Genomic DNA, 22,876 nt, shown 5'->3' on the forward strand with positions numbered 1-22,876 from the left:
GGCTGCCAGCGCGGGGCACTCTGGGACTTGTAGTCCGAACGGAGCGTGTCTTCCTTACCTGAGAGGGGCGCGCTCCCGGCTTTCACGGAGAACGTGCATGGACCCGCGGTGGCTGCTGGGAGATGTAGTTCTCGTCTGCCCCTCCTGTTTCCGGTGCCGTCACGGGACAGAGAAGTCGGTGACAGCCCCGAGGGCCCCCGCCCCGCACCCATGGCCGAGCCGGACCGTGAGTCGGGGGCACGGGTGGGAGGGTCGGGCCGCGCCGGGGCCTGGCTGAAGGCTGCAGGCCCCGGGGCCCGAGATCGGGCAGGAGATCCCGGCTGCCTTGCGGCTGGGCGGGGAAAGGGAGACGAGCGGGGTTCGGGGCAGTTGCCAAGTGATCCATTGGATTAAGTTGGTGGGTGTCTGGATCGCGAGAATTCACGGGTATGTTCGCCCCGTTCGCCGTGATCGTGATCGCTGGTGATCGTGTGTTTCTCGCACTTTACTGAGGATCCGGGTTGCAGAGGACTTTAGGTTGGCGCGATCCCAGTTGCCAGGGGAGTTGGGGGGAGTCGTGTGGGATGCTAGCGGAACCCCGGGCGTCCCCTCCTGTCTCTTCCCCCAGTTCCCGCGCCTCGCGGAAACCCTACATCCACCTGCACACCGCCTCTCCCAAACCCACCTCCAGCTGGAGTGTCTCTCCTCTGTTCCTTGGGAAACTTCTTTTTGTCCTTAAACAGAACTCTCCATTCACGTACAGCACCCAGTTGATCCCCTTTCTGAGGCCGTGTCCTCCCCCTTTCTCTCATCCAGCCTCTGTCCTGTCTCACACACTCCATTAATCTCTGCCTTTTCCCCTCCCCTCCCTCTATCCTGCCTCGACCCACCATCTCCTATCCCAGAATAACTAAGTGAGGGGAGTATCTTGCCCCCCCCCCCCAGCCCCAGCCCCCTGCGTTGGAACTCTTGAGTTCTTCCTTAACCATTCCCTCGTCTATAACCACATCTGCTCCCCCAGCCTCTGACCCTGTGGAGACCCAGACAGGGAAGGTGCAGGAGGCTCAGGTGAGATGGTGGGCAAGGGTGGAGGGAAGGAGAGAGTTGGAATTGCTTGCACACCCCAACAGGGGATGGGGGTGGGTGGGAGGGAGGTGGCCAAGGGAAGACAGTTCCCCTGGGCCCTCAGCTTACTGCTCCAGGGAATTGTGGTTTGGGGGACTATGTAGATGGGGTGTGTGGCCTGGAGCCCCGGTCTGCCCTCCCAAAATATTCCTCTTTCCTTGCTCCCTCCCCCGACCCCCATTCCTTCTGAACCTCACCTGTGCTGGACCAGAGAGTGGCAGGTCTCTGATTTGATCCCAAATCCAGGGCTCTCCTGGACTGGGGGAGACAAGGGACAGGAAAGTGACCCTCTGGGGTGATGATAACTCAGAGCCCCTTGGGACCTTAGAGTTAGTTTTTGTGGTGGGGGTTGGTGTGTGGGGAGGAGTCTGCCAGGCCCCATTCCTGGAGGGATCCCAGGTGGGTCTGGGGTGCACTCCAAGCTGCCGATGCATTGTACCAAGTGAGGGGTGATTTCGAATTTTAGGGCTGGTGTTAGGTGCAGCCTGGGTGGGGGGGTGGGGTGATAGTTCAGGAATCAGTGGCCGGGTTGTGGGGGGGATCAGGGCTGGTGTCTTAGGGCTTTTCCTGCAGTTTTGCACCGCCCTTTCTCTTGGGCAAAGGTGGGCAGCAAATCTGGGGCCATTTCACAGATGAGGCATTGGAGGCAGAGTAGCTAAAGAATTTGCCTCTGTCCTTCTGTCTGACCAGAGGAGCAGGGAAGGAGGCTTGGGGCTCCTCCAGCCCACCCTTTAAGCCCTCTTGTGCCCAGCTCTGAGGCAGAGTCCTGAGTTCCTTCTGCAGAGCCCCCGCTGTTCTGTCGGCTTGCCAGCACCTTCAGCCCCCAGGTCCAGGGAAGCTTCTAGAGTGGGCCAGGGCAGGAACTGCGGAGGGAGAAGGCACCTTCCAGACAGGGCCAGAAGGTGTCGGGGCTTCTTTTTTTTTTTTTGGTGTTGCTGTTTTTGTCAGCCACACTGGCAGTGCTCAGGACTTACTCCTGGCTCTGCAGTCAGGAATCACTCCTTGTGAGTTCTGGAAACCGTATGAATGCCGGGGGATCGAACCCAGGTCAGCCGCATGCAAGGCAAGAGTCCTTCTAGGCAACCCTACTCGCTGTATTATCTCTCTGGCCCCAGTGTCAGATCTTCTGTACAGCCGATTTACCAGTGTCAAGAAACAAGATTTGATGCTATAAAGTTGCCAAAGCCAGGCATTCTGTTGATTGTGGTGGTGTGTCGGGCCAGAGCTGGAGAAGGCCTGGATGTGGGTGACCAGCAGCAGGTGGTCTAGTGAGCCTATGTGGGCCCTGACCGTGGTCCCGCTGGCTACTGGGAAGTGTGTGTGTTGGGGGGGGGGGGGGTCTGTCCTAGATGGCTGTAGAAAATGATGGGACAGCATTGTGTGAACTTCTGGACTACAAATTAATTTTATTTATTTATCTACTTATTTATTAATTTTGGATTGGGGGTCTCACCAACAATGCTCAGGAAAATTAATTTCTTCTGGCTCTGCATTCAGGGATCACTCCTGGCAGGGCTAAGGGGGTCATATGGGGTGCCAGGGATTGTCAGCCACAAGTAAAGCAAGCGACTTAAAACCTGCTGTACTGTCACTCTATCCCATGTTCATTTATTTAGTTTTTTTTTGTTTGTTTGTTTGTTTTGGAGGGGGGTAACACCTGATGATATTCAGGGGTGTCTCTGCACTAAGGAATCACTCCTAGTAGTGTTCAGGGGACCATATGGGATGCTGGGGATCAAACCCAGGCCGGCCACTTGCAAGGCAAGCTCCTTACCTGCTGTGCTATCGCTCCCATTCCATGTTTATTTCTTTATTTGGGGTTTGGAGCCCTGCCCAGTGATTCTCAAGGGACCATGCAGTTCTGGGACTCACACTCAGGGCTCCTGCTTGCAAGCCACGTGTTCTGACTCCCACTGTACCATCTTCACAGTCCAAGAATGAATTTTCTTTTTCCTTTGATTTCGGGAACACACCCAGCAATGCTCAGGGGTTACTCCTGGCTCTTCACTCAGGAATTATTCATGATGGTGCTCGGGCACCCTATGGAATGCTGGGGATCGAATCTTGCATGCCGGCTGCATGCAAGGCAAATGCCCTCTCTGCTGAACTATTGCTCCGGCCCCCATGAATGATTTTTCTGTTTGGAGCAAAACTCTGGAGGAATAACCGTTTCTGTTAATAACTACTCAGGCAAAAGTGCCTGACAGCTAAAATCGGGAAAGTTTCTTGGGAAGGAAGGGAGCTTCCAGTTTAAGCTGTGGGCCCCCCATACCCCGACTGTGAGTGAAGAGAGAGAGGGGGTTGTTGGAGGCAGGAGAGTGAGTTGGACCCAGCTGCCCTTGTGGGGAGCCGCCCTGCAGGGTCCCACCTTGGCCATGCACACAGAGGGGCTTCATTTGGCTTGGGAGCCCCAGCAGAAGCCAGATCCTACCCTCGGCACTGGGCGAGCCCAGGTGGCTGGCAGTATTGCCCTAAAAGATAGAGCAGATGGGAAAAAGGCTTTTTTTTTTTTGCTTTTTTTGGGGGGGGTGGAAGGGTTCACACCCAGTGATGCTCAGGGGTTCCTCCTGGCTCTGCACTCAGGAATCACTCCTGGCGGTGCTTGGAGGACTATATGGGATGCTGGTGATCAAACTCAGGTCGGCCAGATGCAAGACAAATGCCCTACCTGCTGTGCTATCATCCTGGCCCAGGGGAAACGGCTTTTGAGAGGGGGGAGTGGGGGGTCAGCCCAGACATGCCACGCTCTTGGGGGGCTATGGGTGGGGAGGACAGGTCAGACCAGCCTGAGGAGGGACAGGAAGTTGGGGGAGGGAGGCGGGAGGTGTCTAGCAGACTTTGGGGGTGCAGGGCCCACACTGAGGCAGGGCCCAGGAGAAGGAGTGATTTGGGGGAGATGCTACGGCAGTAAGGAGTTGGGCAGGGAGGGGTCACCCTAAGGGAAGTGTCATGGGAGTCCAGATCTGGGAAGAGGTGGCATCTCTCAGGATTGGGCGAGGGCATGACCAAGGCAAGTAGTGCAGGGGGAGTGGGGGGTATGCCAGGACAGAGCCCAGAGAGCAGACTGGGGAGCCCGGCCAAGGGAAGGAGAGGATAAAGAGACAGAGGGTTGGAAAATGGGGTTGGGGGGGCAGGCTGCCAGATGGAGGCTGGCCGTGTAAGGGGCACTGCCCAGGGGGAACCGTCAGGGCCCCCAACCCAAGAGTGGTGTAGGGTTTGAGGTGCCCCCCGCCCCCCATGAACCTCTGCACATACATAACAGTGTGGCCCGTGTTTCTGGAGCACCTCACCTGGGCACACCCCCTTCCTCCTCCACCCAGCACCCCCAACTCTGTGTGCAGCAGGACCCCTTAACCTCAGTACAGAGCTATGTCCCCAACTGCCCCTGCTCCCTGCACGTGCCCTCAGGCCCACCAGAGCCTTCCCCCAAACCCTGGTGGCACCCTCGCTCCCTAACCCCACTTCTCGGGCCTGGTCACCCCACCCCACCCCTTCCAGGACTCCGATTCTGACTCTGAGGAAGGAGCCGTGGGCGGAGAAGCGGAGAGTGAGTATCACTCCTGGGCGCAGGTGTGGGGGGTGGGACTGGGACGGGAGGTGGGGGTGGTGGTGACCGTGAAGCTTGTGACCTGGGGTGCCTGCACCCCGAGATCCCTGGCTGGACCAGCCCTGGGGCCTGGGTTGGGGGTGGTAGCGCAGCCCCAGCCCCGCACTCACTGCCTTCTCTTCCGCGCCCAGTGGACTTCCTGCGGAATTTCTTCTCCCAGACCCTGGGTCTGGGTTCCCAGAAAGAGCGTCTCCTGGATGAGTTGACCCTGGAGGGGGTGTCCCGCTACATGCAGAGTGAGCGCTGTGAGTACCCTGCACCCCACTCGGCCAGCGCCCCCCAGCCCACACACTTCTCGCGAGACACCAGAGCACTCAGGCCTGGCCTACAAGCATCAACTCGCCCTGACCCTAAAGCCTGCTCTGAGCAGTGTGGGGTGGGAGCTGTTCTGTCTCCCTCACACTGTCAGATGGTTCGAAGGGCTGGGGCACAGGCTCCATCCCCGGCACCACAGGTCACTGTGTCCCCGAGCCTGTGTGTCTGTGCAGGGCTGGCCCTGGGTCTCATCTCCCCCTGCTTCTCACTGGCCTGAGGACAGTCAGGGACTAGCTCAAAGGGACAGATTGAAGGGGGCGCAGCAGCCACTGCAGCCTTGGACTCTGTGGCTGGCTCTCAAGGAGGCCTGCGGGGGTGGACAGAGAGTCCAGGTGGCCAGAGTTGGAGAACCCAGACCACAGTCATCCCTTTGAGGGTTCTATATAGTCTGTTCTCTCTCTCTCTCTCTCTCTCTCTCTCTGCTCTTGGGGCTCACACCCAGCATTGTTCAGGGGTTCCTCCTGGCTCTGCACTCAGGAATTACTCCTGGTGGTGCTCAGGGAACCCTATGGGATGCTGGAGATCGAACCTGGGTCAGCCTTGTGTAGGGCAAATTCCCTCCCCACTGTGCTATATCACTCCAGCCCCCCAGAACAGCCTTCTTTTTTTTTTTTCTTTTTGGGTCACACCCGGCAATGCACAGGGGTTACTCCTGGCTCTGCACTCTCTGCACTCAGGAATTACCCCTGGCGGTGCTTGGGGGACCATATGGGATGCTGGGAATCGAACCCAGGTTGGCCGTGTGCAAGGCAAACACCCTACCCACTGTGCTATTGCTCCCGCCCCTCCAGAACAGCCTGTTGATAAGACCTTTTCTGGTTTCCCTGCCTTGAGTCGTGACCTTCGCCCTGCCCTGGGCCCCACTCTTGGCTGGCCCCACAGCCGGCTGCAGCTGTGTACCAATGCTGTAGCCCGTGTGCCAGTGCTCGGGGCCTGGAGGAGGTAGTGTTGACTCCCTCTGCTCCCCTGCACCTGGGTTGCGGAGAAGCACCTCTGAGGGCTCGCAGTACATCATCACCCCAGTTCCATCCGGTGCTTATCAGGCTCTCAAGCTCAGGCCTTTACAGGCGTCTTCTTGTTTGATCTTTAGTATTATGAGTTTTAATGGTGCTGGGAATCAGACCCAGGGCCTCAGGCGTGCAAAGCCCACGCAGCTCTTGTGGTTAATGTTCCCCCGGTTCCAGGGAGATCTGGACAGAGGAGGAAACTGAGACCCAGGGAGACAGTGAGTCACAGCCAGAGAGAGGCAGAGCCAGGAAGGAACCCAGCCCCGCTGAGTCCAGAGCAAAGGGTCCCACCCCGGGGTCTGGCCATGGAGGCGGCAGACTCACTTTGCTTAGGCAAAATCCCCCAGAGCTCTGACATGTGCGTCTGTCCCAGCAGCTGCATGGGAGGGCCGTGCCCCTCCAGCCGCTGAGGTTCCATGGGCTACTTTCACACCCAGGGTAGATGTGGACTGAGTCCTCCTGCACCACGGAGGCCCCCCAGCCCGCACCCCAATGTTCCAGGGACGCTGTGCTTCTAAACATGTGAGCCTCAGGGTTCTAGAAGCTCAAGAAGCATCGACTCTTGAATGACAGTGGCCACAGGGGCCACAGGTGCAGGACTATGTAGACCATGGCAGAGCCAGCAGACCCCAGAGGAGTCCCCTGGCTGAGATCCCACGGCTGCAGAGTAGGAGGGCCGGGTTGAAGGCCTTACCTGCTCCCCTGGTTACGGGGTGTTGGCTGTGTGGCCCGCCATGTGGTACCACTGCACTGTCCACTGTAGCACTGTCTTCCCGTTGTTCATCGATTTGCTCAAGCGGGAACCAGTAATGTCTCCATTGTGAGACTTGTTACTGTGTTTGGCATATCGAATACGCCACGGGGAGCTTGACAGGCTCTGCCAAGAGGGCGGTATACTCTTGGTAGCTTGCTGGGCTCTCTGAGAGGGGCTGAGGAATCGAACCTGGGTTGGCTGCATGCAAGGCAAATGCCCTATCCACGGTGCTGTCGCTATCTGCCCGCACGGCAGAGCCTGGCAAGCTTCCCGTGGCGTATTCGATATGCCAAAAACAGTAACAACAAGTCACTGGCCAGCCATGTGGCAGGTCCCTAAAAGCTCCCAGGTTCCTGGGCGGTGGGTGTGTGCTGGAACTTAGTCGTGTCAGCTCGAGAGGATGGGAGGATCGAGGGGTCCCAGGAACTCTCACACCTGCCAAAAGTAGAGGATCACCCCGGATGTGTCCAAGGACCTGGGAGTTTTGTTCGGTTGGTTGGTTCTGGTTTGGGGGCCGCCCCCAGCAGTGCTTAGGGCTAACTTCTGACTCTGCGCTCAGGGTCCACTCCTGAAAGGGCTTGGGGTGGGCGGGGGGTGCCAGGGATTGAAACTAGGTCCACCGCTTGCAAGGCAGACGCCCTACCTGCTGCACTATTGCTTCAGTCTCCCTCCCTCCCCCAAAGACTTGTTTCCGTTTGTTATTTTGGGGTCATACCTGGCCATGCTAGGGACTTGCTCCCAGCTCTGTGCTCAGAGTCTGCTGTGCGGGCGGGATGCTCTCGATAGCTCTGGGGCACTATGTGAGGTGCCAGGCTCGAACCCGGATCTGCTGTGCTCAAGGCTGTGGAGAAATCAAGAACCTGGACGCCCAGGACAGAGCTCACAGCTTTAGCCCTCACCTCCCCCACCCCAAGACTTGGTTTTAAATAACTGGCAGCCCTGGTGGGGTGGGGATGGGGGTGGGGGGTGCCACTTCCCACAACGGGAAAACCCACAAAACCATTCTCAGGCTGGTTTTGAGTAGACCTAGTGAGAAGAAGCTTGTCTCTGCAAGCCCTTTCTCAGTGGGCCTCGTCCCGAGCGCTGGACTCTCTGTCCCCATACCGGCCTCTCCGTCTGTGGTGTTGGGACAGTCCCCTCTCCCCTTTCCACGCTATGTTGCCCCATTTGTTCCATGGGGTGGCAGAACCATCACTATATCTGAGAAGTTGGTGCACAAGGAGCAGCGAAGGGGCTGAAGGTTTTTTCTTTTTTGGTGTTTAGATTTTTTTTTTTCTTTTTGGCTCATGCACTCAGGAATTACTCCTGGCGGTGCTCAGGGAACCACATGGGATGCTAGGAATCGAACCTGGGTCGACCGCGTGCAAGGCAAACGCCTTACCCACTGTATTATTGCCCCATACCCTGGTGTTTAGTTTTGAGGCTGTGCTCAGGGCTTACTTCCAGCTCTGCACTCAGGGATCACTTCTGGCCGGCTCAGGGGACCCTATGGGGTGCCAGGAGTCAAACCCGTGTTGGGCATGTGCAAGGCAAATGCCCTTTCTCTTGTGTATATTTCTATGGCCTGGGGCTGGGGGTTCTTGTGGGGTCCCTCCCTCACCCTGTGCATCATGTGACGTGTCTACTTCTCCGCCAGGCCGCAGGGTCATCTGTATGGTGGGAGCTGGAATCTCCACATGTAAGTGCCGCTCTGCTACCCCAACCCCCCCCCCACTCCCAGGCGGGAGAAGCCATGTGGGGGGTCCTCACCTGGAGAGGGGGGCCCCTGTGGTGTAGATGGGGCAGGGTCCCCATGTATGACCCTCCTTCCCAGCCTCTGGCATCCCTGACTTCCGCTCACCAACCACCGGGCTCTACGCCAACCTGGAGAAGTACAAGCTGCCCTACCCCGAGGCCATCTTTGAGATTGGCTTCTTCAAGGTGCGTGATGGCCTGGGAGGGTGTCTGCCAGGACAGGGCGGGAAGTGGGTGGACATTGAGTGCCCATCTGCCCGCGGTGTCTCACCCACAGAAACATCCAGAGCCCTTCTTTGCCCTCGCCAAGGAACTCTATCCCGGGCAGTTCAAGGTAAGTTCTCTCTCTCTCTCTCTCTCTCTCTCTCTCTGACAACGGGTATGGGAAGGAACCCTGAACCCTCAGACAAATGTCAAGAGAGAGGGTGTCAGTATGATAGCACAGCGGGGAGGAAATTTGCCTTACATGCGGCCGACCCAGGTTCTATCTCTGGTACCTCATATAGTCCTCACGGAGTGATCCCTGAGTGCAGAGCCAGGGTCAGCTCTGCCATAACTGGGTGTGGCCCCCAAAACAAAACAAAATGTCAGAGGGCCATTAAGTACCTGGGCCCTGGCTGGGAGGCCCTGTGTGGGACGCCTGCTGCTGGCCCCTCCTTTCCTGGGACCTCTGTTTCCCTCCTGTAAAATGAAGCTGGATGTAGCCAAGGAGGAAGGTTGTTCTGGACTGTGAGTTGGTAAGAGCCCAGATGCTGGAGCCAGACTGGTTTTGTGCAAACCCCAATTCCTTTCCCCTCCAGCCAGGGGGCAGGAGCAGACATCCCCCTCTCCCACCCAGGCCTCAGTGTCCTCATCTGTGAAATGGGCCCGGTGCTGGGCTCCTGCACTTGCACTGGCGGAAGGGCAGGGTGGGCAGACGGGGGAGGGGGAGGGCTGAGGCGGGTGCAACCTCTGGACGGATTCCCAATGCCTGACTGATTGTTCTCTGCAGCCGACCATCTGTCACTACTTCATCCGCCTGCTGAAGGAGAAAGGGCTGCTGCAGCGATGCTATACGCAGGTAGGGGGCAGCAGGGCAGGGCCAAGGCAGGCCAAGAGCGCAGTGCTCATGACCTTCCCTTCCCCCCAGCTGTCTTCCATTCCCCTTGGCCCAGCAAGCTCCTGCAGGGAGGGTCCCTCCATCTGAAGAGCACCTAGTATTGATTAGGGTTTTCCAGAGATCACCCCGAAAGAACTTGACCTGGCAAAACCTGCTGACCCTGAGCGATAGCACAGTGGGTGGAGCATTTCCTTGCACCCGGGTTCGATTCCCAGCACCCCGTATGGTCCCCCGAACACTGCCAGGAGTAATTCCTGAGTGCAGAGCCAGGAGTAACCCCTGTAAATTGCCAAATGTGACCCCCCCCCCAAAAAAAAACCTGCCGACTCTGAGTTTCCCAAGGGTTGGCCTATGGGACTTTTTATATGCAGGAGTCATTCTGGGCTCGCACCCCTAACTTTGAAAATGTATGTACTGCTCTATCTTTCTGTCATTTGCGTTTGAAGTTTCAGGGACGCGTCCGTGGTTGGGACTGGAGAGACAGTACAGTAGGGAGGGTGCTGGGTCTTGCAGGCGGCCAAGCCAGGTTCCATCCCTCGGCATCCCATATGGTCACCTGAGCCCCGCCAGGTGCAATTCCTGAGTGCAGAGTCAGGTGTAACCCAAAAACAACAGAAAATATTTAATTTTGGTGATGGGATTGGTGTTCAATGCCTTGAACAAATCATCATAAAAATGCATTTTAAAAAGTATTTTTTTAATTAAAAAAACAAAGAAAAATAAAGACTGGTCTGTGGGGCAGGACCCATAACACAGGGAGTCGGGCGTTCGCCTTGCACATGGCTGACCCAGGTTCAGTTCCCAGCACCCCATATGGTCTCCTGAGCACCACCAGGAGTAATTCCTGAGTGCAGAGTCAGGGATAACCCCTGAGCATTGCCAGATGTGACCCTAAAACAAAAAATTAATAAATGAAGACTCTCTGGGCAGGAGAGACAGTATAAGGGTTAAGGCACTTCACGCATGTAGCCAACCTAAGTTCAGTTCCCAGCACTCCAGAAGGTCCCCTGAGCACCGCCAGGAGTGAGCCCTGTTCAGAGCCAGGAATAAGCCCTGGGCATTGCCTAGTGTGGCCCCAAAATAAACAGGTAAAAAAAAATCCAAAGCAATTATTTTGGGAAGGCCAGAGAGACAGAACATCTAGTAGGGCTCTTGCCTTGACTGACTCAGGTTCAGTCCCTTGGCACCCCTGTGGTCTCCCAAACCTTCCAGGAGTAAACCCTGAGTATTACCCAAAAACAGGGGGAAAAAAAGTCAAATATTTTGGGCCCTTTGAGTCTCTTCTGCCTCAGCCTTTTAGTATGAATTAGATTTTTGTGTGAGCATTTCTCCACGCACAGCGCTGGACAGACAGACAGCGAGTGTCCAGACTCCGCTCTTTGCAACGCCCCTCTCCTGCCATCCCCCCATCGACCTTCATGAACACGCGTGGAGATGGCATGACAGTGGGCGGGGCGATGGCACAGCGGGGAGGGCGCTTTCTTGGCACGCGGCCGGCCTGGGTTCGATCCTCAGCATCCCATTAGTATCTGCGAGCACCGCCAGGAGTGATTCCTGAGCATAGAGCCAGGAGCAGTCCCTGAGCATCGCCAGTTGTGGCCTCAAAACCACGCCCCCCCCAATGCCAGGACTGGCTGAAGCAGCGATAGAATCATGCCTCAGACCCCCCCACCCCCACCCCCCACCCCCACTCCCGCTTCTGGGTACTCCTGCACCTGCAGTGCCCTCCGCTGCCGCCAGGGGGACGAGCGCGCCCTTCGCTGGTCCGGGGATCTCCAGCTGGTGCTGGGGGAGGGTCTGGCCGCCCCCTGCCCCCCGGGGAGCCTCCGCGCTCAGGATAAGCCTGTCCTTTCTTCCCGTGTGCCCTGCGCGGTCTGGCGCCACACAAACGGCGCTTGTGCGGGATCTCTGGCCGTCCTCCCCACAGCCCAGCCGTCCGGTCCGACTTGTCAGCGGCTGTCCCAAGTGTTAGGCGGTGCCAGGCCCTGCTGGCCGGCACAAAGCAGATACCCCTGCCCCGCCCCAGAGCGGGGACACTGAGGCCCGGGAGAGGCCATGGGCAGGAAGGACGAGGAGCAAGCAGATGGTGAGAAGCAGAGAGCACAGTTATGCAGGCCCAGGAGCATTGTGTGTGTGGGTGAGGGGGAGGGGGAACGGGGGTGTCCTGTACACAAGGGAACAGTTACAATGAGAACTGTGTCTGTGTTTCAGGGGAATTCATCTGGTTGTGGGGGTATAGTGCAGTGTAAAGGCACTGCCAGTCATGCAGCCAACCCCGGTTCAGTTTTTTTTTTTTGGTAGGGAAGGGGGGGAGGGGGGGAACCCATACCCAGTGGTCTCAGGGCTGACTCCTATTTTTGTTTTTTTGATTGTTGTTTGAACCACCTGCCACTATGCTCAGGGGTTACCTTGGCTTTGCACTCAGAAATAACTCCTGGTGGGGCTTAGGGGACCATATGGGATGATGTCCGGTATGGAACCTGGGTGGGCTGCATGCAAGGCAAGCGCCCTCCCCTCTGTCATCCCTCCAGCCCCCTAGGGCTGAACTTGGCACTGTGCTCAAGGATCATTCCTGGCAGGGCTCAGGGGACCATACAGGGTGCCAGGGATTGAACCTGGGTTAGCCATGTCCAAGGCAAGTGCCCTTACCTGCCCTACTTTTTCTCCAAGCCCCCACATCCCCAATTCAATACCTGGCATACTCCATAAGCTTTCCAGATCACCCCCAGGGACAGCTAAAAAAAAAAAGACAAAAGGGAAAATGAAAGCAAAAGTCCTGCTTCTGAGGCCTGAGCGTTATTACAGAGAATAGGGCACTTGCCTTACATGAGGGCAACCTCGGTGTGATCCCCCAGTACCCTATATCCATGTGGTCCTCCAGACCCCACCAGGAGTGATCCCTAAGCCCAGAGCCAGGAGTAAGCCCTGAGCACCACCCACAAAAAAGCAAAAAAGTTCCATTCTCATTTCATGAAACCATTTCATTCAAACTTGTGGCCCTCTTTAACTTCCATCGTTTTGGACTCTGACCCCGATTTCTGGAACACCTCATGTGTGCTGCTTTCTGAGCTGTGATGATGTGGTCCTTAGATCTGGGAGTGACGCCCAGGACACAGCGTCCCCCAGACCTGCCCTGCCCGCAGCTGCTGCTCCAGGCGCCTGTGATTCAGACGTCTCTGCCGGGTCCACTAGATGTTGGCTTCTGAACCCGGCTCCCCCACTCGCCCCGCCAGCCGCATCCCCACCCCACAGCTTCCTGCCCTTTGGTCTGTTTTATTTTGGTCCTGTCCCCTTCCCTTCACTGTTGTCATGGTGACTTAGTTGCCATCCTCCGAGGGGAGGACACGCTTGGTGGCAGTGCTCACTCACACTGGGAATCACATGTGGGGCCATGCCCGGAACCACATTCTGTCAGTCCTGCCAGGCAGGTGCCTGACTAACTCAGTCACCCGGACACCTGCTTTTCACTTTATTTAAAAAAAAATTTTTTGGGGGGGTTGGTGGAGTGATAGTACACTGGGTAGGGTGTTTGGTTCGATTCCCAGCATCCCATATGGTCCCCCGAGCACCACCAGGAGTAATTCCTGAGTGCAAAGCCAGGAGTAACCCCTGTGCATTGCCGGATGTAAACCCAAAAAGCAAAAAAAAAAAAAAAAAAAAAAAAAGGTTTTGGACCGTACCCCGTGGTGCTTGGGGATCACTCCTGGTAGTGCTCAGGGGACTATAAGGGATACCAGGGATCAAACCCAGGTCAGCTGTGTGCAAGGCAAGCACCTTCCCCTCTACTACCTCTCCAACCTGCTATTTTTTTTTTTTAAGTTTTTTTGTGCCACACCTGGCAGTGCTCAGGACTTACTCCTAGCTCTGCACTCAGGGTTCACTCCTGGCAGCACTCGGGGAACCAGATGGGATGCCCGGGATTGAACCCAGGTCTGCCGTGTGCAAGGCCAGTGCCCTTCCCGCTGTCCTATCTTTCCTGCTCTTCAGAAATCACCCACAGGACTGTGGGAGGCGGGTCCGTGGCACCAAGCTTCTGCCTAGCCAATCTGAGGTCATGAGTCCAAGGAGAGACCCAGCAACTCCACTGTGTGGGATCCCCAGTGTCAGCACAGAGCGTGAGGCCCCTGGCGCGTCCTGAGAGCACCGTGGGGAGCATCATGATTGACGGGGTGGGATGTGATGCCAGGAACCCCCAACCAAGCATGTGCACCACTGTCTCACCAGCGCTAGGGAAATATTTTTATTAAGTAGAGCAAAGCTTGGTAGGATTAGTTGACTTTTTTTTTCCTTTTTGGGTCACACCCAGCAATGCACAGGGGTTACTCCTGGCTTTGCACTCAGGAATTACTCCTGGAGGTGCTTGGGGGATCATATGGAATGCTGGGAATCGAGCCTGGGTCGGCCGCGTCAAGGCAAACTACCTACCCGCTGTACTATTGCTCCAGCCCCTAGGTGACTTTTTAAAAAGCTGCCATAGATGGTGTTTCAATTAGCAATATAATGGTTTTTCTTTTTTGTTTATGTGAATGTGTGTGTGTGTGTGTGTGTGTGTGTGCTTGTGTTTGGGGCCACACTTAGTAGTACTCAGGGATTGTTTCTGGTGGGGCTCAGGGGCCCATATGGGATGCTGGGAATTGAACCCAGTTCGGCTGCATGCAAGGCAAGTGCCCTACTCGATGTGCTATTTCTCCAACGCTGATACGAAGTTGTGAAATGAAATGTGAGCCACCTGGGGCCTGGAGATAGTCAAGCCTCACTGGGTACAGCCCTGGAGGGTCCCAGCATCAAGGGATGCTCTGGGTTTCCCCACCTCTGCAGGGCCCAGACAGCACTGCCACCTCAGGCCCTTGCATTATACCACCAGCCTGAGTGGCTGAGAGTCGCCAGTGGGGTCCCTAGAGCCTCGTGAACACTGTGTGGGACACTGCCCTCCCTAAAAAGTGAGCCAAGGGTTTTTTTTTTTTTTTTTTTTAGCTTTTTGGGTCACACCCGGCAATGCACAGGGGTTACTCCTAGCTCTGCACTCAGGAATCACTCCTGGCAGTGCTCAGGGGACCATATGGGATGCTGGGAATCGAACTCAGGTCAGCTGCGTGCAAGGCAAACGCCCTACCCGCTGTGCTATTGCTCCAGCCCAGAAAAGTGAGCCAAGGTTTTAAACCCACAGAAAATAAATAAAACTGCAGAGATTGTAGGCCAGAGAGATAATACAGCCGTAGAGATAACATAGCGGGTAGAGCACTTGCCTTGCACACAGCCCACCCCAGCTCGCTCGCCAGCATCACACAGAATCCCGAAACCTCCCGGAGTGGTCCCTGAGCACAGAGCCAGGAGTGATCCCTGCACCCTGCCAGATGTCGCCAAACAAACAACGGCCAAGATTTCTCAGCGGGCGCCAGCTGAGGCTGCTCTGGGAGAAGGTGTTGCCTTAGCCCAAGCCCCTCCCCGCCTGTTTCCCGTGGGGTGTGGGGAGGGGGGTAGCCTCTGGGCCTGTTCCCAGATGGTGACATCAGCCTGCCTCCTAGCCTTCAGCAGAGAACTTGCTGGGCCATTGTCCCTCCCAGGAACACTGCTGCTGCCCTCTGCTCTCACTTTATTTTTTGGGGGGTGTCACACCCAGTGATGCTCAGGAGTTACTCCTGACTCTACACTCAGGAATTACTCCTGATGCTCGGGGGACCATATGGGATGTTGGGAATCGAACCCGGGTCGACCGCGTGCAAGGCAACCGCCTTCCCCACTATGCTATTACTCCAGCCCCTGCTGTTACCTTTGATGACTTCCTGACCCTATGCAAACGAGCACCCAGGCTATGCAGATACACTCCACACCACACCCACCCGCATCCTTGGTGCTTCTGTGCCTCTCCGTGTCTCAGAGCGAACGTTTCATCCGGGTACCGGAGGAGTGCACCTCATTTCTGTTTGTTAGCAGCTTCTCTCTGGAAAGAGGCCTGGAAAAGAGCCGGGGCCACAGCACAGCCAGGAGGGCACTTGCCTTGCACACAGCCGACCCGGGTTCAATTCCAGGCATCCCACACATGGTCACCTGAACCCCACTACGAGGAATCATTCCTGAGTACAGAGCCAGGAGTAATCCCTGAGCACTGCTGGGTGTGGCCCCAAGGCCCAAAAGAAAAAACAAGAAGTGAGCCTACAGCCAGAAGTAAGTCCTGAGCACTGCTACACTGCCAGAGTGTGCACCAGCTCCAAAAAATTTTAATGAAAAATCCCAAAAATAAAAGAGATGGGCCAGAGAAATAGTACAGCAGGCAGGGTGCTTGCCTTGCACACAACCAACCATGATTCAATCCTGGGCATCCTGTCTGGTCCTCCAAGCACCACTAGAAGTGATTTCTTTCTCTTTTTTCCTTTTGTCGTTCACACCCAGTGATGCTCAGGGGTTACTCCTGGCTCTGCACTCGGGAATTACTCCTGGCAGTGCTCAGGGGACCATATGAGATGCTAGGAATCGAACCCAGGTCAGCCATGTGCAAGGCAAACACTCTACCTGCTGTACTATCGCTCCAACCCTAGAAGTGATTTTGAGCACAGAGATAGGTGTAGCCCCTAAGCATTGCCAGATATTCTCCCCCTTAGGGGAAAAAAAAAGCTTTTTTTTTAAAATAAAATAAAGTAAAAGAGGGGCTGGAGAGATAGCACAGCAGGTAGGGAGTTTGCTGTGCACGCAGATGACCTGGGTTTGATCCCCGGCACCCCATATGGTACCCTGAGCCGGCCAGGAGTGATCCCTGCGCTCAGAGCCAGGAGTAAGCCCTGAGCGCTGCTGGGTGTTGCCCCCAGACAAACAAAGAAATAAAATAAAAGAGGGAAGAAGAATGACCGCCATAGGGCAGTTCTTGTTCCTGCTCCTCCAACTCTGCATTCACACTGCTCAGCCCACCCGTGGGAGCCGGACAGTGGTGGGAAAGTCAGCAGGGCGGGGATGGGGGGGCGGGGGGCGGAGGGCACAGCTGACTCTTGTCTGAGGACAAGCTGCTCGCCCGCGCCAAGTGGAGGGCAGTTGGGGCCATCTGGCCTGGGAAAGAAGCGCCTCCTGTGGTTGGCCAAGTGTCTGGGAAGCCTCGAGGCACAGCTGGGGGACAGGAACCAGCCATCTGCAGCACCCGAGAGCCCCAGACAGGAGCTTCTGCAGAGGGGTGGGACACAGAGATCTCTGTGACAGAGAAGTGGAGTGTCAGCTGCAGAAGCAAAATTCTCTTTGTTTTCTGGAAAAAAAAAAACCATGCAGGAGGGGCCGGAGGGATCGTGCAGCAGGTAGGGTGCCTACCTTGCGTCAGCCAACATGGGCTCAATCCCCCCCACAACACATATGGTCTCTCAATTCCCCACCAGAGTGATCACGGAGCACAGAGCCAAGAGTAAGTCCTGAGCACTACTGCGTGTGCCTCCCACCCCCCAACATCACATACATACATACACACACACACACACACACACTCTGCATGTGCCTCACCCCCCAACATCTCTCTCACACACACACACACACACACACACGCATGCACGCACGCACACACGCACATGCGCGCACGCATTTGCAGGCTTCAGCCATCCTGGCACTAGATCCCAGTAGGCAGCCTCATTGCTATTTAGGGAAACGGTGGGTTTCCACCCAGACCAGCCACCGTGGTTACAGGTTTATGTTAGTGCTTGGCCGCGGCCACCACATCCAGCTGTGCAGATTGGGCACTGCCCAAGGCTACCACCTGGGAGGAGGGTCGGGGGACAGTGGAAACCTTGGAGCCGCGCACCATGAATTGCCATGGATTTCAGTCTGGTAATATCAAGACAGTCTGGGTGGAACAAAAGGGTATTTCTGTAAAACAAGCAGAATGGTCCAGTCTGCAGCCAAACACCAGAGGGGGAGGGCACCCCAACTGGGCCTGGACCCACACTCATGGGAGTTTGCGTGTGTGTGTGTGTGTGTGTGTGTGTGTGTGTATGTGTGTGTGTTGCAAAGGAGAGACCTGGCATATGCTAGACAAGCACTCTGTCTCAGAACTGCGTTTCTGGCTGTGACTTTTTTTTTCTTTTTGGTGTTTTTTGTTTGTTAGTTTGGTTTTGTTTCTGTGCCACACCCCATGGTGCTCAGGGTTGACTCCTAGCTCTTCACTTAGGGATCACTCCTGGTGGGCTCGGGGAACCATACAGGATGCCGAGGATCACATCCTGGTTGGCTGCATGCAAGGCAAACGCCCTCCCCACTGTACTATTGCTCCAGTTCTCACAGTTCAGAGTTTGGTCCTCTGATGCGACAGTGCTAAGGTGACCATGCAGTGCTGGGGTCAAACTTGGGTGCTTGTGCACATGGGACACACATCCCGGGCCTGGCACAGTGACTGAATCACCCTCTCAGCACGGACAGGAGGACTGTAACTCAGCAGCCGAGCTCTAACCTTGCGTGCGTGAGGCCCCAGGTTCGATCCCTGGCACAGCAAAACTGAGAAAGAGCATAAAGGACAGGAGAGTTTCTGCAGCCATGCAGCCTGGCCCTGATGCTTACCTCGGTCCTGCCTCTGTTTGCCACTGTCTGACTGGGTGATAAGATCCCGCCCATCCCTCCTTGCAGAACATCGACACCCTGGAACGTGTTGCGGGGCTGGAACCTGAGGACTTGGTGGAGGCCCACGGCACCTTCCACACGTCGCACTGTGTCAGCCCGCTGTGCCGGCAGGAATACCCCCTGAGCTGGATGAAAGGTGAGCGCCCCTGGCTTCCCACTGCCTCTCAGGAACCGCATGGGACTCCTGTCCTGCATGGGGGCATCCCCCATTGTGATGCCTCATTTCTGGTTTGTTTTGATTTGGGGGGGCCACACCTGGCTTGTGCCTGGGGATTGCTTCTGTCGGTGCTGGGGATGGAACTCGGGGCTCCAACCTCCAGAGGATGAGGACCTGCCCTTTGAGCCTTCTCCCTGGTCCTCGTGAGTAGATAATAGTAACCCCCCATATCTGAAGTGGTTTTGGGGGTTCACTGCCTCCAGCACCCCTCCCTCATAGCCCGGTAAGAAGGGGTTTCACTCAAGGTGTAGCCAGTTTGCACCTCCCACAGAGCCGGCCCCCAAGTTCTAGATCCCTCAGTTCTTGTTCTGTGGGTGCTGTGACCCCACCCTGCCTAGGTCACACACCCCCATCCTAGTAGGCATAATTGTCCAAAGAGCTTTCTGCAATATAAACTACTTCCATCTCTGTGTGTGCGTGTGTGTGCTGGGGTGGGGGTGAGGATGGGGGGGTGGGCGCTGCTAGAAGCTATGCCCCCAGACCAAAATTAAAAAAAAAAGAACTTTTACTGCTTGACACGGAAAAAAACCCTCCTCACTCCCCCAGCCCTGTAGCTTCGACCCCACATAGAGCCACTGAACCAAGGCAGGTTTAGGACCTGCTGTGACGTGTGATGCCAGCTCCAAGCTGGCAGGACGGGGGGTAGGGGGGAGTGGAGAGGGGCGTTGGGGGGTGTCCTGAGGTGCACAGCAGGCAGGATTCACGGACGTCACAGGCCCTGCTGGGTCAGGGCAGTGTCCCAAGAAACCCCACAAGCCAGTTGGCGCCCATTGCAGGGGTGCCCGCCGTGTCTGGCCCCCATTGTGCCAGCCGAGAGGCACCGATGTCGCCCACAGAAACTTATTCTGCAGCTCTCTGTGCCGCTGGACAGAGCTCCCGTGTCTGGCAGGGGACAGCTGCGGCCCGGGGCGTCCTGAATAGCCCCCTGGTGGGCAGCTTGCAGGAACATTGTGCCATTCTGCCTCCCACCAGACAGGGCAACCCCTGGGGACGTGGGGTGCGAGGAGGACAGGAGCCCAGGAGGGTGGGTGAATGGACCCTGAGGGTGGCCGCGCCCATGGTGCTTTCCAATGCCTTGATGGTTAAGCAATGAGGGGCAAAGTTACAAGGTCAGCGGGGGGCTGTTGCAGAAACGGGGGAGGGGGAACCCAAGGAGACGCCTTTATCCCAGGACCAGCCGCGTGCCCTTCCCACTCCCTCTGCCGCCCTCCTGAACCCAGGCGAGAAAGGTACTGTTGAGTGTCTGCCCCTCTGCGTCCCTCCAGCAGTGTGGACAGGTGCTGGGCGTGGCTGGGGGCTCTCTAAGCAGGGAGGCCCGGGCTGGAGAAATACGTTTGCATGTGGAGGCCCAGGGTTGGTCCCTGGCAGGACTCGGCTCCCCCAGCACCACCAGGTGTCACCCAAACACCCAACCCTAAAAAAGAAAGGAGGCTCTTAGCGCCAGGCACAGGGGTCTCCCGGGGCTGGATGGGGGCGTGGAGAATGGAGAAGGGGGGGTCCTCACCTTCCTCACCGTCCCCTTCCCCAGAAAAGATCTTCTCCGAGGTGACTCCCAAGTGTGAGAAGTGTCAGAGCTTGGTGAAGCCTGGTGAGCAGGGGTGAGGGGTGGAGGGGGAGGAGGGGACCCCCCACACACACACATCCACACTTACCCATGCCTACAGGGTGTCCCCAGACCTGAGGGCAGTAGTTCCTGCCGGTCTGGCCGGCCACACCCCCACTTTCTTCTGCCCCTCCCTCCCCGTTCATCCTCTCTCTGTCTGTGTGTCTGTCCTGTCTGTGGCCTCAGACATCATCTTCTTTGGCGAGAACCTGCCGGCGCGCTTCTTCTCCTGCTTGCAGTCGGTGAGTGTCCCCCACCCCCGACCTGACCCGACCCCCTCCCCGCTGTCCCCTACCCCACGCTTCACTGGCTGCTTCCTCGCAGGACTTCCGGAAGGTGGACCTCCTCATCATCATGGGCACCTCCCTGCAGGTGCAGCCCTTCGCCTCCCTCATCAGCAAGTAGGTGGGCAGGGGGCGGGGCGGGGCGGGGGGCGGAGCACTGGGCGCCGGAGCAGGGGGCCTCACGGGCTTCTTCCCGCAGGGCCCCCCTCTCCACCCCGCGCCTGCTCATCAACAAGGAGAAGACCGGCCAGGTGAGGGGCTTCGTGGACGCGCCTTCTCCTGCCGTGCCCCGACAGCGTGCCTGCAGCAGGCGCACGGTGCACACGCACGCACGCCCAGACACAGCGTGTGCATACAACAGCTTGCACGCACCGTCATGCGTGCACACACGTGCGCGCACCCCCCTCCCCAGCACCCACTCAGATACGCACGCGCTCCTGCAGGCCCGCACATGCACGCACGCACGCACGCAGCTGCCCACACACACTCATCTGTGCGCACGTGCACGCACGGTCTCCCACGCACGCTCAGAGTCCCTGGGCCCCCCGAGGTTGTTTTGTTGAGCAACTGAGCCGCAAAGAGGAAGCCCCAACCCCCAAATCTTCCCCCCCCCCCCGCCCCCCGCGCGCCCCCTTGGGAGGGTAGTTCCCTGGGCATGGCTCAGGCATTTCCCTCGCAGGCACCACTAGGGGGCGCCCCGCACCACAAAGAAGGCGAGTGGGGTGGGGTGGGGGGGCAGCCAGATCACCTACTGGCGGGGTCGGGGGGGGGGCGTTCTGCGCTCCCCGACCCCGCACCTTCCCCGCAGACGGACCCGTTCCTGGGCATGATGATGGGCATGGGAGGCGGCATGGACTTTGACTCCAAGAAGGCCTACAGGTGAGGCCTGGCCTGTTCCGGGCACAGAGTTGCAGGGGAGTGGGACGGTGGGAGGACAGGCTGGAGGCTGACTTTCCCCCCCAACCCCTGCTGCAGGGACGTGGCCTGGCTGGGTGACTGCGACCAGGGCTGCCTGGCCCTTGCCGACCTCCTGGGATGGAAGGTGAAGAGCTTGTACCCCTATATCCACCCCCACCCCCACATCCTGTCCCCCCCACACACACACCCTGCCTGGACCCCTGAGGTGTAGTGACCTTGGCCTGTCTCCCCCCCCTCCCCCCCCACCCCGCAGAAGGAGCTGGAGGAGCTGGTCCGGAAGGAGCACGCCCGCATCGACGCCCAGGCGGAGCCAAGGAGCCCCAACCCCACCTCCACCTCGGGGCCCTCTCCCGGGGCCTCCCCACCTCCCGCCAAGGACCAGACCCAGTGACCAGGGCGTGTCCCCTGCAGGACCCGCACCTCCTTCAGGGCAGCCCCCTCTAACTTACAGCTCTCCTCCTCTGGGCGCGCTGAACAGTTCCCCAATCTCTTAACCAAGCCCCGCCCACGCCCAAGTGCCCCCCCCCCCCACCTCCCATCGCCCTGACCAGTCTAACACCGGAGGACTGACCTGGGGTGGCCCGTGTCTAACAGCCCCAACCCCTTCCAGGGGCGAGGCGCTCCCTCACCTAATCTCCTAACTGCTCCCAGCAGCCAGAGGGTCCCCCTGACTGCTAACCATCCCAGGATGGGGGGGCCCGGAGCCTGTGGTCACGCAGATGGGACCTAACCCAGCCTAGCTGGGGGCCCGGGTACTGGCCCTTGCATTATCGCCACGTGGGTGGGGGTCTGGATCTGCAAACCTCAGCCCCCAAAGTGGGTGCTGCCCCCTCTCGTGGGGGCCCCTTTCCCGTGCAGGGACGGGCAACCGATCAATTGCTCTTTGCTGGAGACAAATTAAACACCCAGAGCTAACCAGCCACCGCTGTCCGTCTCGTCTGGCTCTTGTCTTCTCCTGCGTGGGCGCGCACACGGGAGGCAGCTGGAGGGAGGGGTGCGGACCCCAGGCCATCTCGGGCTTTCACAAGAAAGTGAGGGGTGCTGCCACGAACGGGAGCTAGGCGGATCAGGTGGACCGGGTCCCCCCACTGCCCATGGCCCCTTGGTCCGGAGCCTACTCACCTCAGGCCAGAGCTCCCCACCCCCTCAAAGGGGAAGCAGGTAGATTTCAGATGTCACAGCCCCGCCTCTTCCCCTGCACCCCACTTCCTCTGCCCCAGACTCACTTTCGCTTCTGCTGTCTCAGGCCTCTCTTCCGGAACAGGTAGGGCCCCCAGGGACCCAGCATCTTCACCGCCCCCCACTGCTGCTGCCCTTGGGTACCAGGCAGCTGCCTGACTCCCATGGGGGCCCCCTGCCTCCCTTCCCCACCCCCTCCAGCCTATTCTCTGTCCCCCATCCCCCCTCTACCCCTTTCTAGAACCCTGAGCCTAGAGCTTCCTAGACTGCAGTGGGGCATGCATGTGCTGTGCTGTTGTATCATCCAGACCTGTGCCCACCCTTAACAAGATGGGACTAGGGAGGTTGGGTGGGGTGGGGTGGGGGCAGGGCGCTGGCACAGGGTTCTGGGCCTGAGCTCTGGGCCTGGCTGGCTGGCTGGAGGCACAGGGACCCTCCCTTCTGGCACTAGCTTCCCATTCCTGGGACCCCT

At 57.8% G+C, this 22,876-nt stretch overlaps 1 protein-coding gene across 5 annotated transcripts; it reads left to right on the forward strand.

Annotated features, from left to right (window-relative positions):
- Window positions 1-71: 71 nt before the first annotated feature.
- On the forward strand, window positions 72-21,775 carry SIRT2 (sirtuin 2). 5 transcript variants are annotated; one of them, XM_056135980.1, is made up of 16 exons: window positions 116-226; window positions 1,001-1,047; window positions 4,603-4,651; window positions 4,843-4,956; window positions 8,424-8,465; window positions 8,601-8,707; window positions 8,799-8,855; window positions 9,513-9,581; window positions 18,210-18,339; window positions 19,949-20,008; window positions 20,210-20,265; window positions 20,348-20,424; window positions 20,507-20,558; window positions 21,116-21,186; window positions 21,283-21,349; window positions 21,479-21,775. In XM_056135980.1, exons 1-16 carry the CDS (start codon window positions 211-213, stop codon window positions 21,614-21,616), a joined length of 1,152 nt encoding a protein of 383 aa, XP_055991955.1. In that variant the 5' UTR covers window positions 116-210; the 3' UTR covers window positions 21,617-21,775. The 5 variants fall into 5 exon arrangements, with proteins under 5 accessions (XP_055991954.1, XP_055991955.1, XP_055991957.1 ...); XM_056135981.1 differs by lacking the exon at window positions 116-226 and adding an exon at window positions 408-426; XM_056135979.1 differs by lacking the exon at window positions 1,001-1,047 and having other exon boundaries at window positions 72-226.
- The last annotated feature ends 1,101 nt before the right edge of the window (window positions 21,776-22,876 follow it).

This window comes from Sorex fumeus, unplaced genomic scaffold, assembly GCF_029834395.1.
Source record: "Sorex fumeus unplaced genomic scaffold, SorFum_2.1 ptg000122l, whole genome shotgun sequence".
Taxonomy (NCBI): Eukaryota; Metazoa; Chordata; class Mammalia; order Eulipotyphla; family Soricidae; genus Sorex; species Sorex fumeus.

Coding starts and splice junctions, on each gene's coding strand:
- SIRT2 (XM_056135979.1), top strand. CDS start 98: ATGGACCCGCGGTGGCTGCTGGGAGATGTAGTTCTCGTCTGCCCCTCC. Junction 8,856..9,512: donor TCTATCCCGGGCAGTTCAAG/GTAAGTTCTCTC, acceptor TGTTCTCTGCAG/CCGACCATCTGTCACTACTT. Junction 21,187..21,282: donor GACTCCAAGAAGGCCTACAG/GTGAGGCCTGGC, acceptor CCCCTGCTGCAG/GGACGTGGCCTGGCTGGGTG.